At 42.5% G+C, this 14,760-nt stretch overlaps 2 protein-coding genes across 11 annotated transcripts in view; one reads left to right on the top strand and one right to left on the bottom strand.

The window, feature by feature from the left end:
• The window catches only part of LOC125753350 (uncharacterized), a 90,108-nt gene that overhangs the window by 55,779 nt on the left and 19,569 nt on the right, over positions 1 to 14,760 (top strand). For 2 of the 10 annotated variants that reach the window (XR_007404966.1, XR_007404953.1), the window contains exon 8: positions 11,621 to 11,854. The exons of 6 other annotated variants lie outside the window; for them this stretch is intronic. The gene's annotated coding sequence lies outside the window, so the exon portion shown is untranslated. Of the gene's footprint in view, positions 1 to 11,620; positions 11,855 to 14,760 lie in introns of those variants that run through there. 2 more of the 10 variants (XR_007404967.1, XR_007404950.1) reach the window with 1 other exon arrangement.
• The window catches only part of TRIM13 (tripartite motif containing 13), a 32,396-nt gene continuing 17,734 nt past the window's right edge, over positions 99 to 14,760 (bottom strand). Inside the window, exons 2-3 of the mRNA XM_049099375.1 lie at positions 11,850 to 11,956; positions 99 to 1,698 (exon numbers count right to left, since the gene is read on the bottom strand). Coding sequence (XP_048955332.1) covers positions 469 to 1,698; positions 11,850 to 11,956 — 1,337 coding nt within the window. The 3' untranslated portion in view covers positions 99 to 468. The remainder of the gene's footprint in view (positions 1,699 to 11,849; positions 11,957 to 14,760) is intronic.

Below are 14,760 nucleotides of genomic sequence, written 5' to 3' on the forward strand. Positions count from 1 at the left end.
ATTTAGAAATCCAAATCTAGAAAAATTTGGAAGTCCAATCCACCCATATTTCTTTACTTTTTTTTTTTTTAAAAAGAACGTTCAGTCTCAAAAAAAGCTGCTTTACAAGAGTCATCTTTATTACATGCTTAAATGAACAATCACGGTTACACTTCCTCATTAATAAACTATCAGATCGTGTGCTCTTTTGCCTCCTCTTTCCACAGCGTAAACACAACCAACATTGGGGGTAGGAGGTGTATTTCAAAAGCACTCTTTAAAAAGGAAGGAGGGTTCAGGACTGTACTATTAAATTCACATTTATCTTTATGCTACCTAATTTGAACACCACGAACAGGACATTACTTTTGAAAGGCATACTTTTGCAGGAAAATATCTGACTGAAATCTTGACCAAATCTGAACTACCGCTCGGCTTGTCAACAAATTTCTAACAAAAGACAGAGAACTATATGCTTGCAACAGGTTTTTATAATAGTTTATATTTGCACACAAAGTCTGCCACATTGTTCAGCACCACCAACATAAAATTCTTAAATTTTTCACTGAAAATGAAAAACCCGTCCATCACCTGTTCCCAGTAAAACATTGATTGTTCTACAAAATCAGCTGATTTAGTCAGATAGGAACTGAAGTTTGAGAGATGGTCTTTCCAAATTGTGAGTTCATCAAATAAAGATCCTTCTAGAAATATAGTGGGACCAAAGAAAACAAGAAGGCTGAACAGAAGGACCACCACAAACAACTGATAAAAGCTCCAGGGAATCTTGCTAATGAATGTGCCAGTGTCTTGAGGCAAGGAAAGTTTATCCACATCTACTAATTTTATGTCTTCCCACTGACTGGTATCAAAGTTCTTCATTAAAGGACTGGTGGGCAAGTTAGAGGGAGGTAAAGGAGTCTCCTTGATTACTTTTATTTTCTCCCTGAACTCCTGCATCTGTTGCAGAAATATGATGGGTTCTGACACGTCTTTGAAAGCCTCGGCAATGTTAAAGGCCATTCGTTGTTCCTGCAAGATAGTGTTGAGTTTGTTGATCTCTGGGTCATAGGCTTGCATAACTGCAAGTTTCATGGTCTCAAAGTCAGACAGGATTTCATTCTTCTTTTGATCTAATGTGTGTTGTAACTTCTCAAAAAACTCCTTCACCTTATCTGAATCTCTAGTCAGTAACTGTAGAGATTTCCTTTTGCTAGTTTCCAAGGTATCCAAGCGAGAAAGAGCATCTCCCCGACGCCAAGTCTCAAAGCTCTGGAAGAGCGACTCAAAGGCATCTCTTTCCTGAGCATAGGCATCTTCAATAGAACAGAAGACATGCTTGGTGTGGTCACCACGAGTAGCACAGATCCCACAAATGAGCTGCATATCAGTCAAGCAGAAAATGTTGAGAGGCTGCCCTAAGTGTCCTTTGCACACTGGCATTTTGGGAGAGATCTTGATTTTGTTATACTTTTCCACAATACCCTTCAGGGAGTAATTAACCTGCAGGCTATTAACTCCAGTAGCTGACGTTTCCTTACGGCATGTAGGGCACTTGAATGGAGAGGCTCTCCACAAGGAATTCCGTACAGTTCCCTCTAAGATACCTTCTAAGCATTTTTTGCAAAAGTTGTGTGAGCAAGGCAAAACTCGAGGATCATCAAACAGACTGCAACAAATTGGGCACGTGAGATCTTCTTCAAGCAGCTCCATCACATCCTACCATAGAGAAAGAAACATTTTTACTCCAGTAATAATCAGAAGAAACTCTCTTCATGGGCATTAAAAACGATCTCTCACTGAAATAACCAGGCAAACAAAGGAAATGAGTGAGAAATTTGGGAAGGGAATGCACACCAAAGCAGATTTAATCTGCTAGGACTAGAACGCACTCCTTATTAGCAGGACTCCCTGTACACAAGGGCTTTGTGTGGGCTTTCCAACAACAGTCTTTGGCTGAGATAGGGTTAGGTCTAGGACAACTGCAAGTTGAGCCAGCAGGACCCAACTTGATTGTTTTAAAACAGAAAGCTGACTACTAGCTGTCAGAAACAAAGCTACTCAGTGTCTGAATAGAATGAGCTCTTTAGTCTGGGCCCACAATTAGAAAATGGTATGCTATTTAAAAGAAAGAAACACAGAAATATAAATTCAAGCATGCATCTTGTTCAGGCTCTTATTAAAAATTGGCAAATTTTTCTATTTCAAAGGCAAGATTACAATTATTAAAATCATAAGTAAAAACATTAGAGTTGCAATTCATTCTTTAGAGAATTAAATGAGTAGTTGTTGTTTTAACCACCAGGACTGTCTAGAGCATCAATTCTCAAAATGTGGGCAGAAATCTGGTGTTTCTAAGGCTCTTTCAAGTCATTCGTGAAGGTCAATACTTTTTTTCACAGTAATACTGAGATGATACTTGCTTTTGGCACGTTGACGATAGTGCTGTAAAAGCAATGGTAAGTAGACACTGCTGGAGCCTCAGCAGGAATCCAGCAAGGCAAAGGGTAGCCCCAAACTGTACCACGAGTTACTGTAATCCTCATTACTATACACCCACAGCACGAGTGAGGGGTGGTAGCCAGTTTCATTTAAGAATGTTGTTTATGAAGCAGCAACAAGTATTTATTTATCTTATTAAATCTTGATTCTTGTGTACATGCCTTTTTAATACTTTGAATGACAAAACAGGAAGTAAACAAAGCATTACTGCTGCATCCAGCAGATACCGTCTGGAGAAAAAGCAATTACATGATTGAGTCGCAGTCTCAACCAGCTGCTTTTTTCCTTGTGGAACACAATTTTTACAGAATGAATGACAAACTGGCTTAGGTAAAGCAAGCATCTTCTCAAAAATAAAATAAGCCCTTCACTTTGGGGAAACAAATGATATTTCTTACCAATGATAAAAGTTAAGTTTTTGAGTAAAAATTAGAATTCTGGCAAAAATTTTTGCCACTTAAGAACTTGATAGCTTCTCATTAAAGATTTTTTAAAAATTATTTTTATTGGAGTTCAATTTGCCAACATATTCATTAAAGATTTTCTAATGAAATACGTGGTAATTTTAAAGAATGTGGGCTTTTAATTTTTTTAGGGGGGACATTATTGTATAATAAAATATTAATATTCGGGGATCTGCATAACACAATGAACAAATTGGTCCACCAATGCATGTTATAAATCATGCTTGGGTAAAAGATCAAAAGACCAATACATTCAACAGTATGATTCCAAATTTCATATTGCAACTTTTAAGAAACTACCACTTGTTGAGTTTTGGTATAGTATCAAAGATCCACAATGATCAGAAAAGGCTATTAAAATATTCCTCCCTTTATCAACTATATATCTGCAAGACCAGATATGATCTTCTTTGTATATTTCAACCAAAATAACGTACTGTAACAGGTGTAATGCAGGGACAGATTAAAGACTCCAGTTATAATCTATTAATAGCAGTTCATTAAAGAGAACTATAAATATGTAAAGTAAAGCCACTCTTCTCAAAACTGTTTTGAAAATGTTATTTTTCACAAATTATTTGTGTCAACACGTAATGGGTTTATCGTTATTTTAAATATCTGAAAATTTTTGTTTTAATTTCCAATACAATAAACATCTACATACAGTACATATGTAAATAAAAACTCTTCGGATCCTCAGTTTTTACGAGTGTAATATAAAGTCCTGAGACCAAAAAATTTGAGATTCCTGATCCAAAGAAGATCATTTCTCAGTTCAAGTTTATTATTTTAAAATGTACACTTTAAAACCTCCATCCCTAAAGTTTTAAAACCAAATATAGTGCTAAATATGTCCTCATTCAGCTTGCTGAGGGACATATGTATGTCACAGTACCACCAAACTAATAAATAAAATAGAGTCTAATAATCTGTAGACCATCTTATAATCAAAAGTAAATAAATTTTGGCTGTAATTTTAGGAGTCACAATTAGAGCTATAATCTAAAAGAGAAATAGTATTTAAAAAGTTAGCTATTTCCAAGGCTAATTAGTTTGTGGTTTTACATTAAGTTATGGGAGATATGTATAAAAAATTATACAATTATATGCAGAATTAAAGCAAAGGTTATTTGAAAAGCATTGGGAGGAGGAGAATGGCTATAAACACTGGAGTTAGTATACTCCCTGAGAGAAGTTCTGTAGCAGCTGTAAAACATTCTGACTCTAGAACAGAGAAGGAAAACTTTTGATGATCCTCCTATTTTATCATCTCCACTGCTCCTTGTCCCTCTTTCACCTAAGAACTCTATGCCAAAACTAGATTTTGGAGAAGGCAGTAGAAACAGGAAAGTAATGGGGGTCAGCATTCAATAAGATAATTTATTCATTCTTGCAAGGTTAGTATTTCCAGACATTCTTATCCAAGCATATTAAATAAGAGGAAAAACAAAGAATACCAAGTGGTTGGGATGCAGAGGAAAAAAGCAAAGAGAAACTTTGAGGAACTCTGAGAAAGATACTGTAATAGGGGCCAAAAAGAATTTTAAGGCAATCAAGTGTGATCAAAAGTAAACAGGAAAATGTCATACACAGGAAAATTTAGTGGTAAACAGACATCAATGCCATAATCACCTTATAGGTCTGAAAATGAATCAGAGGTAAAAACTATTTAAAAGTTTGCATAGGGACACCTGGGTGGCTCAGAGGTTTCCTTAGCACCTCCCTTCCACCCAAGGCATGATCCTGGGGTCCCGAGATCGAGTCCCATATTGGGCTCCCTGCATGGAGCCTACTTCTCCCTCTGCCTGTGTCTCTGCCTCTCTCTCTCTCTGTCTCTCACTGTCTCTCTCATGAATAAATAAAATCTTTAAAAAAAAATTTTTTTTTTTTTTAATTTGCAGTAAGGGGCACCTGGGTAAGGTTCAGTTGGTTAAGGGACCGACTCTAGATTTTAGCTCAGACCATGATCTCAGGGTCCTGGGATCAAGCCCAGAGTGAGGCTCCCCATTCAGTGCGGAATCTGCTCATCTTCCTCTGCCCCGCCCCCAGCCTGCGGACGCGCACGCTCTTTCAAATAAATACATCTTTTTAAAAAAATAAAAATGTGCATCAAAATTATGGTGGATCCTGTTCCATTTTGAGTGATGCAGCTTACAAATTTTGGTTTATAATTTAAATATTCTTATTTCCATTCACTTTAAAAGCTAAACATTTTTTTTCCTCTATGACCAAATTAATGTGACCACTTCCAGAGCCAACTTTTAGAGAAAAATGAGACAACCAAATCCAAGAAACCATAGCAAGTTTGTTGCCTGAAACATTTTAAAGGAAAATACTAATTAATAAGGTTTTTAGTCTCAGTAAGTGAAGAGTATACTTGGTAGTAAAGGAACTTACAGATCCTTAAAGTGTGGCTAACATAAAAATCTGAAGGAGTCAATAAAACATACTCTTGTACAAACTAAAATACAAATCCCCTCTTTTCTAGAGCTAATTTTTTTACCAGTATAGAAGAAACTTTATGTGAGCAAAATTATTGTTGTCCAGTCATAAAATTTCAACTTAAACCTATCAAATTCAATGTACAATAGCAAACACATTTCCAAGGCTGATTTTTCCTTTGAATGTGTTTCTGAATACCAAGAAAGTCTAAATCTTTGAAGGACAAAAATCTGTTTTATGCACCAATTAGAAATTTCCCAAGTTTTATACCAACAAAGTAACAACTATATACCTAATTGTCTACCCCCTCTCATTTTCTACCTCATTTTCCTGCCATGTGTGTTTTTAAATATACTTTTAATCTGTATACAATGAAATTCACTCTTTTTGGTATATAGTTCTATGAGTTGTGACAAATGCAGTTGTATAACACTACCACAGATTTATTTTTAGGCAAATATTCATGATATCTGCACTCAGGGTAGACTGTGAAAACTGTTTTATCAATCCTACCTTGAGTGGGTATATAGCAGTAAGTGTCTACAAATGAAAACTGAAACATGATAACCAGAAATATTAAAAATGGAAAAGTCAATACTTAGAAAGTGTCATAAAATAGAAGCAAAACCTAACATCTGTGTATTTGACTTCTCTCTCCTACAAGTCCCTTATTTTTAAATGATCAACTCAAAGTAATTATAATACAAAAGGTGCTCATTTATACACTCTTAAACATTAATCTTAATAAACTATTCAAAGAAACTTTCCTATTAAGCCTTTGAATTTAATTGATAGGAATATAAAGTTGTTCAAGATATTACCCATGATTTCCTTCCAAATCCCATTAGAGAACAAAAAGAGAAGTTAATACTACTTTGTATTTTAGAGACTTCAATTTCCATCCTGCTTTGAGGCATCTTTGGATTCAAGAATTGCAAAGTAGATACTTAATAAGAAACTACATTGCAAATACTGACACACACCTCACAGACAAAACTAAATTATGCAAACCTATACTAAACTGGGAGCCAACAGTCTTTCCTGAAACAGTGCTTAGAATAAAAGGGATCGCTTTTTAAAATCACTTCCTCTCAGCATATTAATCTTATTTTCAAATAGTATACTGTATTCTGCTAGGATGAGACCCACCTGTAATGCTTTCTTGAAACCTAGGGTAAGGACAGCCTGGGTGGCTCAGCGGTTTAGCGCTGCCTTCAGCCCAGGGCCTGATCCTGGACCCGGGATCGAGTTCCACGTCAGGCTCCCTGCATGGAGCCTGCTTCTCCCTCTGCCTGTGTCTCCTCTCTCTCTCTCAAATAAATAAATAAATAATATTAAAAAAAAAAAAAAGAAAAAGAAAAAAGAAACCTAGGGTGGGGTTCCCTGCAGGGAGCCTGCTTCTCCCTCTGCCTTTCTCTGTGTCTCTCATGAATAAATAAATAAAATCTTTAAAAAAAAAAAATGGGATGCCTGGGTGGCTCAGTGGTTGAGCGTCTGCCTTCAGCTCAGGGCATAATCCCAGTCCTGGGATCGAGTTCCACATTGGGCTCCCGGTAGGGAGCCTGCTTCTCCCTCTGCCCATGTCTCTGCCCCTCTCTCTCTATGTCTCTCATGAATAAATGAATAAAAATCTTAAAAAAAAAAAAAAAAAAAAAACAACTTAGGGTGTAGCTACTGAATCCGGGTAGAGGATGTAAGGATATTTATTAAAGTATTTTTTCAGATTTTCTGTATATTTGAAAATTTTCACAAAAAAGTAAAAAACTAAAAGGGACTAATTATAAGAAAACCATATTTAGCTTAAAAAGCAAAACTTGAGAAGCATTAGCTAAGTATGATAAGCTTTACAGGAGCTTGATCTGCTGTAGTACTGTTTTATCTTTTATAAAACAAATATATTACTGAGAATCTTTGGATACAGGCAGGCCTGCGAGGAGGCAGACATACTTGTCTTGTCTGGTTCTTAGCAGCCTTTGACAAACCACTCATACATATTGCAGTTTATCTCCTCACTGTTACAAGTGTTTTGAAAATTATATGAAAATTATTTACAAAATATTTGTTTTAAGTGTTCCATATCAATGTGTTGTTATACTTTATTCTGGCTTTTAGAGTCGGTTCCATAACTTACGTGATCAAAACAGGATAAAGTGAGTTTAAGAATCTCAAAGGGAATACTGAAGATATATATAGTACTTAAAAGAGCTTATCTAATTGTTATGTGGCTCCTGCAAACAATATAAAAGTTACCTATGTATCCATATAAGACAATAAGAAACTTCCCTTTTCTGGCATTATTCTAGAATTAGTAGTTAAGATATCCCCCAGGATATTTCTAGTAGGATTCCTGATAAGTAGGGCAAAATAACCCTAGAACAAAAGGTCCATCAGCTTGGAAGACCCACCTATTCAGCAAGTTCACAGAGGTTTTGGACTATAATAACATTCTCAGAAACATAAAAACCAGGTCATTACCCTTACTAGTTACCAAACCATTAAAAAAAAAAACAAAACAAAACAAAAACGGTTTTTTCCCTTTCCTTCATTCTCTTCTCTGAACCACTATTTTGCTAAACTCTTTCCTTTGTTTATTCTCGTAACTCATCCTCCTGTGTCAAGGTGTACAATCTTTTGATTTCCTCCTATTCTTTCCTTATCCCCTACCTGCCTCTTCACCTTGCTTATCTTTCTTTCCCTTTTATCTTCTCCTTGTGTCTCTTGATAATTACCCTCGCTATTATTCTGTAATCCTGTAAACCCAGAGCAGTATGTCAGTAGGGTTTTAGGATACAGCTGGATCAGATATCCCCCTACGACACTTCTGTACAACTATCGAGATATCTGTGGGAGCATGCCTGGCTGGCTCACTTGGAAGAGCACACAACTCTTGATCTAGGGGTCATGAGTTCAAGTCCCATGCTGGATGTAGACATTACTTTTGGAAAAAAAATTTTTTTAATTAAACAAGAAAAAAACCCCACAGAAGTCTATGTGATTTCCAAACAGTATTTAAGCCTATTCTCTCCCATCTAGATGAAATAAATTTGAATGAGTCTGAATTTAAAGAAAACATACATATAGACTAAATTTTCTCCTACTCCAATCCTAAACAGATTAGCTATTTATCTTTACCTGTTAAAGAGTTCCAGTTAAGTTGGAACTAATGACTTCTGGAAAGGTCAAACCAGAAATGTCTGGTCTCTTTTCTCCCAAATAAATATAAGTGGGGGAGCAGCCCTGGTGGCGCAGCGGTTTGGCGCCGCCTGCAGCCCAGGGTGTGATCCTGGTAGACCCGGGATCGAGTCCCACGTTGGGTTCCCTGCATGGAGCCTGCTTCTCCCTCTGCCTGTGTCTCTGCCTCTCTCTCTCTGTCTCTATAAATAAATAAATAAAAATCTTTAAAAAAATAAAATAAAATAAAATAAATATAAGTGGGCTTAAATGAAGATGGAAAATTTTTACCCCTAAAACGACTTGTCCTCTTACACAACCATAAATTTGGCAATCACTGTCAGTTGATATCTATTTCCATCACAATCTAAATCTGTATTTCAGGTTAATGCCAGCTTTCAGAAAGTATTATCAAAGTCTGGCATTCAGTAGGTATCTAGCTGGATTTATCTAGATAAGTAAGGCTAATTATACGTCATATATAACACTATAGAAGGGGAAGCAGGCATTTGATAAGCACTACATATCAACTAGTAAGAACTTAGTCTAAGATGACTATTGGAAATGCAGTCAGTATAAACAAAGTCCCTTTTGCTCAACGTCGAAGTATGTATACATCTTATGCTAAAGTAAACCTGATCTACAGAATATATCAAGTAGAAAGCTGTTTATGCTAAACTTCAAGCAACTTTTAGGTTGGCTATATTACATCTACTGCGTTGGCACTCCTCGCTCATATCTGATAGCACAAAAATGCAGGGGGTAAAAAAAAAAAGCCCCTCTGGGAGTTATAATGGGGTGCCAGGCTACTGCCAAGTAGGATTTACTTCTGGCACTAATGCCACAGGAAAGACAATAATTTATACAATCAACAAAAATGTTCATGTCAACTTCTCTGTAGTAATATGTCTACATCTATAATGGAAATGAATTTCCTTAAAAAGAGCTTACGTTATCGGAATTTGCTTCATAGAAAGCTTAATGGGAACGTAACTATTCTGTTTGTCAGAGGATGCCTGTATTTGGTTAACTGGTACGGGAAGTGGGCATAGAACTCTTCATCTAGTACCATTCTACTATCCAGGGTTCCAAGCCAAAGTAATTAAGATGGCAGTGTCTTTAGTGAATAACAAGAATGAATAATCCAGTGACCTAGTGATATTTAAAAAGATGAACTATAGGCCAAAAAATCAATTCCTGCCCTAAATTGAGAAATACAGCACATTTACGAAGATATTGTTGCTCTGAAAGGTATGACAAATGCCATAAAAAGGACATAAAAAGTTGGCACCATAATGAAGTTAGGGTATCCAAGCAACTAGCCTTTATGTTTTTCTTAAACTATAAAAGTAATTTCTGAGTACAGTAAATTCAGAAAATACAGGGGAAAAATCACCAATAATCACATCAGCAAGGAATAACATTATTTTGTTTCATTTCTTCCAATCTTGTGTGTGAATGCACATACATATTCTAACAAAACTAGTAGCATCACACAATTTTGTAACCACCATTTTTCACTTGTTTGATCACATGTATTTCCCCTATCATTATATATTCTTCTAAAATGTGATAGTCCATCTTATGGATATGCTCTTACTGGCTGTATGTCTTTTTGGATTATAACACTTAAATGAACACCTTGTAGGAAAGTCTTGGTCCATAGCTCTGATTACTTCCTATTACACTTAGACTCCTCTAAGTGTACTGTTAGGTGTGTCAAAGAGTAGAAACACTTTTAAGGACCCTGAAAGATTACCAGGTTTCCCTCTAGAAGGCATATAGCAATTTATGAACGCTAACCAATGATATATGAGTGCCCCCCTTCTCCATGCAGATCCTAATCTTAGAACAGTATTACAGTTGAGTGAAAAAACAAAGATAAGACATACATTTTTACCATACCTACCCAAAATGTAAAATATAAAAGTTTAAGGCAGTTAAAATTAGTAGGTGTTCAGGATTACCAATATGTAGGGAACATATGGTAACAAAAGTCATGAAGTAGGAATAAAACGGAAGAAATGATCTGGAAAACATTTTTTATAAGTGAAAAAACAGCCCCCCCCCTCCAAAAATGGAACTTTCCCAGTTATACACAGTGAGCTAGCCATAGGACCTGAGCTTCCCAATTCTTAAGACTTTTAGCACTATCTAGAAAGTGGGTCAAAAATTCTGTGTTCTCATTCATAAAATGGAGACGTTTAATCATGGATCTATGAATCCCTTCTAAAATTTCAAATTTTTTTACAACTTGGGCTGTAACAGGCTCCCTAGCAGAGGAAACAGCGCTGACCCTGTCTCTGACTACCTAAGTTCCAACAGGAGTTTTACCCTTCATGGAATGAGGATTTTTTACATTATGTACTTCATAATGTTTTGGGGAAGATTAAGTCATTTGTGTCAGTTTTGTAAACTGCTAAGCTATATAAATATAAGGTGGTTTAAATTACAATGTGTACAAATACAAAAAATGTAAATAGACATTTTTATGTCAGAGCCCGGGTACATTAACCAAGAAAGGTCCTGAAAGAGAGCCTGATTGTCTTGAACTACAATTTCATGAAAAGGTAAAAAAAATAAAATAAAAAATAAATAAAAAGCATTACATAGGCTAGCAGGTACAAAGCACATTCATGGAAATGGGCATCTGAACAAAAGCTGTGGCCCAAGTAAGACCAGGCAACCAACCTGCCATAAATGTATAGAATGGAAAGAATAACCTGGTGTTATGGGAGGACTTACAGGGAGGCCTAGTAGCTCAGCTAGTGCAAAAAAAGATGGTTTTTGTTTTTTTTTTTTTTAAAGAAAAGGAGAGCCTGAAGAAATGTACCTTCCCATTGTGTAAGAAGTATAACCAGTTAATCAACAGCTCCATCAGGTTCTCCCAGAAGGAGTGGCTATGTAAATAAAATTGTGCTTTCAGAATACCTATTTATATAAAAGTCTCTAGAATTAGAAAACTCCCTGTTTTAACAAGTCCTAGCAGCATGGTATGGGGGAAGGAAAAAAAAAACTTAAAAAAAAAAAGAAATGCTACTAAGTCTTCTCTTTCTTTTCAGTAGAAATCTGTGGATTGTAATACATGTCGAGAACTGCTACATAAAGATTTTCCAACTCTACTGAATCTATTTTTTCTGAGTTTTGGCAAAATAGGAAAAGAAGAGAGTCCACCCGTGAGGATGGGAACACATTGCGTTGTACACGTAGATTAATTTTGCGTGATTCTGGGCCTAAAGAGAACTGGGTGGTTTTTTGTTGCTTCTTAACGTAGAGAGAATAGTGGTTTACCTCCGTGCCCTGCGAGCAGGTGTGTGGTCGGGCTACTGTTCCCAGGACGCAGCAGTCGGGTCTGTGGGGTCTTCCTCTGGCGGGTGGTGGATAATCCGGCGACGCTACTGCAAAGGAAGAACAAAGAACATTCGGCATTTACTGCACCAGCTCCGCGGTCTCGGCGCTCGGCCGCCCGCGGCCCATCGGGGCGGCCTGCCAGGGCCTGGGGGGAAGGCCGGGGCCGGGGGCGCCCTCCCCGCCCCGCGCCCCGCGCCCCGCGCCCCGCGCCCCGCCCAGGCGGCCGCGGGCTCCGGCTTGGGCCGCGCCGAGGTGGGTCCGCGGGGAGCAGGCGCAGGGCCCCCAGCCCGGTGCCCCCCGCTCTCCGCGCGGCCCGCGGCGCAGCACCCGCCCCCCCCGCCGCGGCACTGCCCCCGACCTCCGCCTCGGGGCCGCGGGACCCGCCGCCGGCAGCCCCCTCCGCCGCGGCCACCGCGCTCCCCGCCGCGCGCCGCTGCAAGATGGACCCGCCGCCCGCCGGCCCCGCCCCTGCGCCCCGCTCCGCCCTGCGCTGTGCCCGCCTCGCCTGCGCCCTGCCCTGCGCCCGCCCCGCCCCGCCCCTGCGCCCGCCCCGCCCCTGCGCCCGCCTCGCCCCTGCGCCCGCCTCGCCCCGCGCCCGCACCCCGGCGCGTCTCCCGCCGGCCTCGCCTTTGTTCCCTCCCAGGGGGAGGAGGGGGCCGCGGGCGTCCTTCCGGGGTCAACAGCCGGCGGGGGCGGGGGCGCCGGGCTGCTGCTGCTCTCCTGGCAGAGGGGCTGCGCGGGGCCGAGCCCGGGGCCCCCACGCGGTGCCCAGAGCCAGCTGAGCCCGGTGCCCCCGCGCGCTGACCTCGGCGCGGAGCCCGGTGCGCCCAGACCAGTGCCCCCCACGCGGAGCCCGGTGCCTCCAGCCCGGTGACCTCAGCGCGGAGCCCGGTGCGCCCAGCCCGGTGCCCCCGCGCGCTGACCTCGGCGCGGAGCCCGGTGCCTCCAGCCCGGTGACCTCAGCGCGGAGCCCGGTGCGCCCAGCCCGGTGCCCCCGCGCGCTGACCTCGGCGCGGAGCCCGGTGCCCCCAGCCCGGTGACCTCGGCGCGGAGCCCGGTGCGCCCAGCCCGGTGACCTCGGCGCGGAGCCCGGTGCCTCCAGCCCGGTGACCTCAGCGCGGAGCCCGGTGCGCCCAGCCCGGTGCCCCCGCGCGCTGACCTCGGCGCGGAGCCCGGTGCGCCCAGCCCGGTGCCCCCCGCGGTGCCCAGAGCCAGCTGAGCCCGGTGCCCCCTGCGCGGAGCCCGGAGCCGGCTAGGAAGGCGGGCGAGGCGGCTGGGCCTGCGGGGGCGCGGGCGCCCACCCTGCGGAGCCACCGGCCGGCGAGCTGGCGCCACAAGACGGTTGGGTTTGGATTGTTGTACTTTTTTTTTTGTTCGTTGCATTTTCAGGAACAAAAAAAAAAGCCCAACCCTTCACACCGCTTCACGTGCATCTCTGCGGACGGGAAGGCCGGCGAGCACCCCTGCGCCCACGGCCGGGGGGAGGGGGGGGCGGTTCCTTCTGACCCTGCGGCCCGAGGTCACCCCGGGGGCGCGTGGAGCCTGGAGGGCCGTGACCCGAGGGCCGCGGGCACCATCTGTTTGGTTCCAAGAAGGACACGAAGGCGAAGGAAGGGTTTCTCCAAGATGTAGTCTCGGGGGAAGAGCAACAAGGACAGAAGCACCAGGCGTGCCCCGGGGTCGAGCCCCCCAGGCCCCCCCCAGGCCCCCCGGGGAGTATGTGAGGCCTGCGGGGCTAGGAGCTCCAGGGCTGCTCACCCTCAGCTGCGAGTCCATAGAACCCTACCCCCCCCCCCGCGAGAGGCCCAGTTCCCCGCCGGCCCTTACGCCCAGTTTCCCCCAGTACAACGTCCCGCCTGCCGCAGTCTCCATAAGAACACCCCGGGGTGCGAACTACGATTCTCACCCTGTAGATGAGTAAACGGGTGAAGCCATGGCTCCAAGATGAAAACCCAGAGGCAGGGCCGAGACTCCAAAAGTTCCAGTCCACCTCTAGGTCCTTCCTGTAGCATCATAACTGTCAATGCCATTGAGAGCTGCACCCCAGTCTCCTCCTAGGGTCGCTTTTCTTTTTTTTTTTTTTTTAACACACCAAAAAAATCTGATTTATAAAAGCACTTTAAAGGCCAACTATTAAAATGACACAAGAGTGAAAGGTCATTGGCTCACAAAGTGTCCTTTACTGTGATGGTATGATGCCTGCTTACATAGCTAGACCTGTCTGGTGCCAAATACTTGCTCATGAACTTGTGCCCACCTGGAAGTAACACTGGGTGGATGAGCACAGAAGTCTTTTGAGTGTTGAATTCCTAAGGGAATGCTGTGCAGTGAACCCGGGGTGGCCGGAACTGGGGAAGGAAGAGTGGCCTCTGTCCTCACACCGTGGGCCTGGACTGAGAGTAACTCCCAGATTCCGGTGTACATGCACAGCCATGTCCTTCCTGGAAGACGACACTGTGACTAGATCCCGCCCGAGGTAACGCAGGGACTGTCCCAATTGTCGTCACACTGCAGTTTCCTTCTATTGACGGCTCTTCACGTTAAGGACACTACCAGCCGACCACTGGGAGTCCTCTGTCGGCCCACCGAGAGGACCAGAGGGTCCTATTTCGGTTTGTCTTCTGGGCTCTGCTGTTACAGGGAGAAGTTCTCAATCTTGTGTTAAATCCTGTCTATTCTTACCGTGTGGACTTCCCCTGGTGCCCTTGTCTCGAGCCCTGACAGAGGTAAAGCCCGGCAGCTCTCCTGCCACCAAGGGCGACACGCTGTCAGCTGTCCCGGGACAGATGGGCCGAGCCAAACCTGTCACCAGACAGGGAGCCCCGCAGGCTGGGACCGCGGCACTGATGGG

The sequence above is a fragment of the Canis lupus genome, chromosome 22, assembly GCF_003254725.2.
Source record: "Canis lupus dingo isolate Sandy chromosome 22, ASM325472v2, whole genome shotgun sequence".
NCBI lineage: Eukaryota > Metazoa > Chordata > Mammalia > Carnivora > Canidae > Canis > Canis lupus.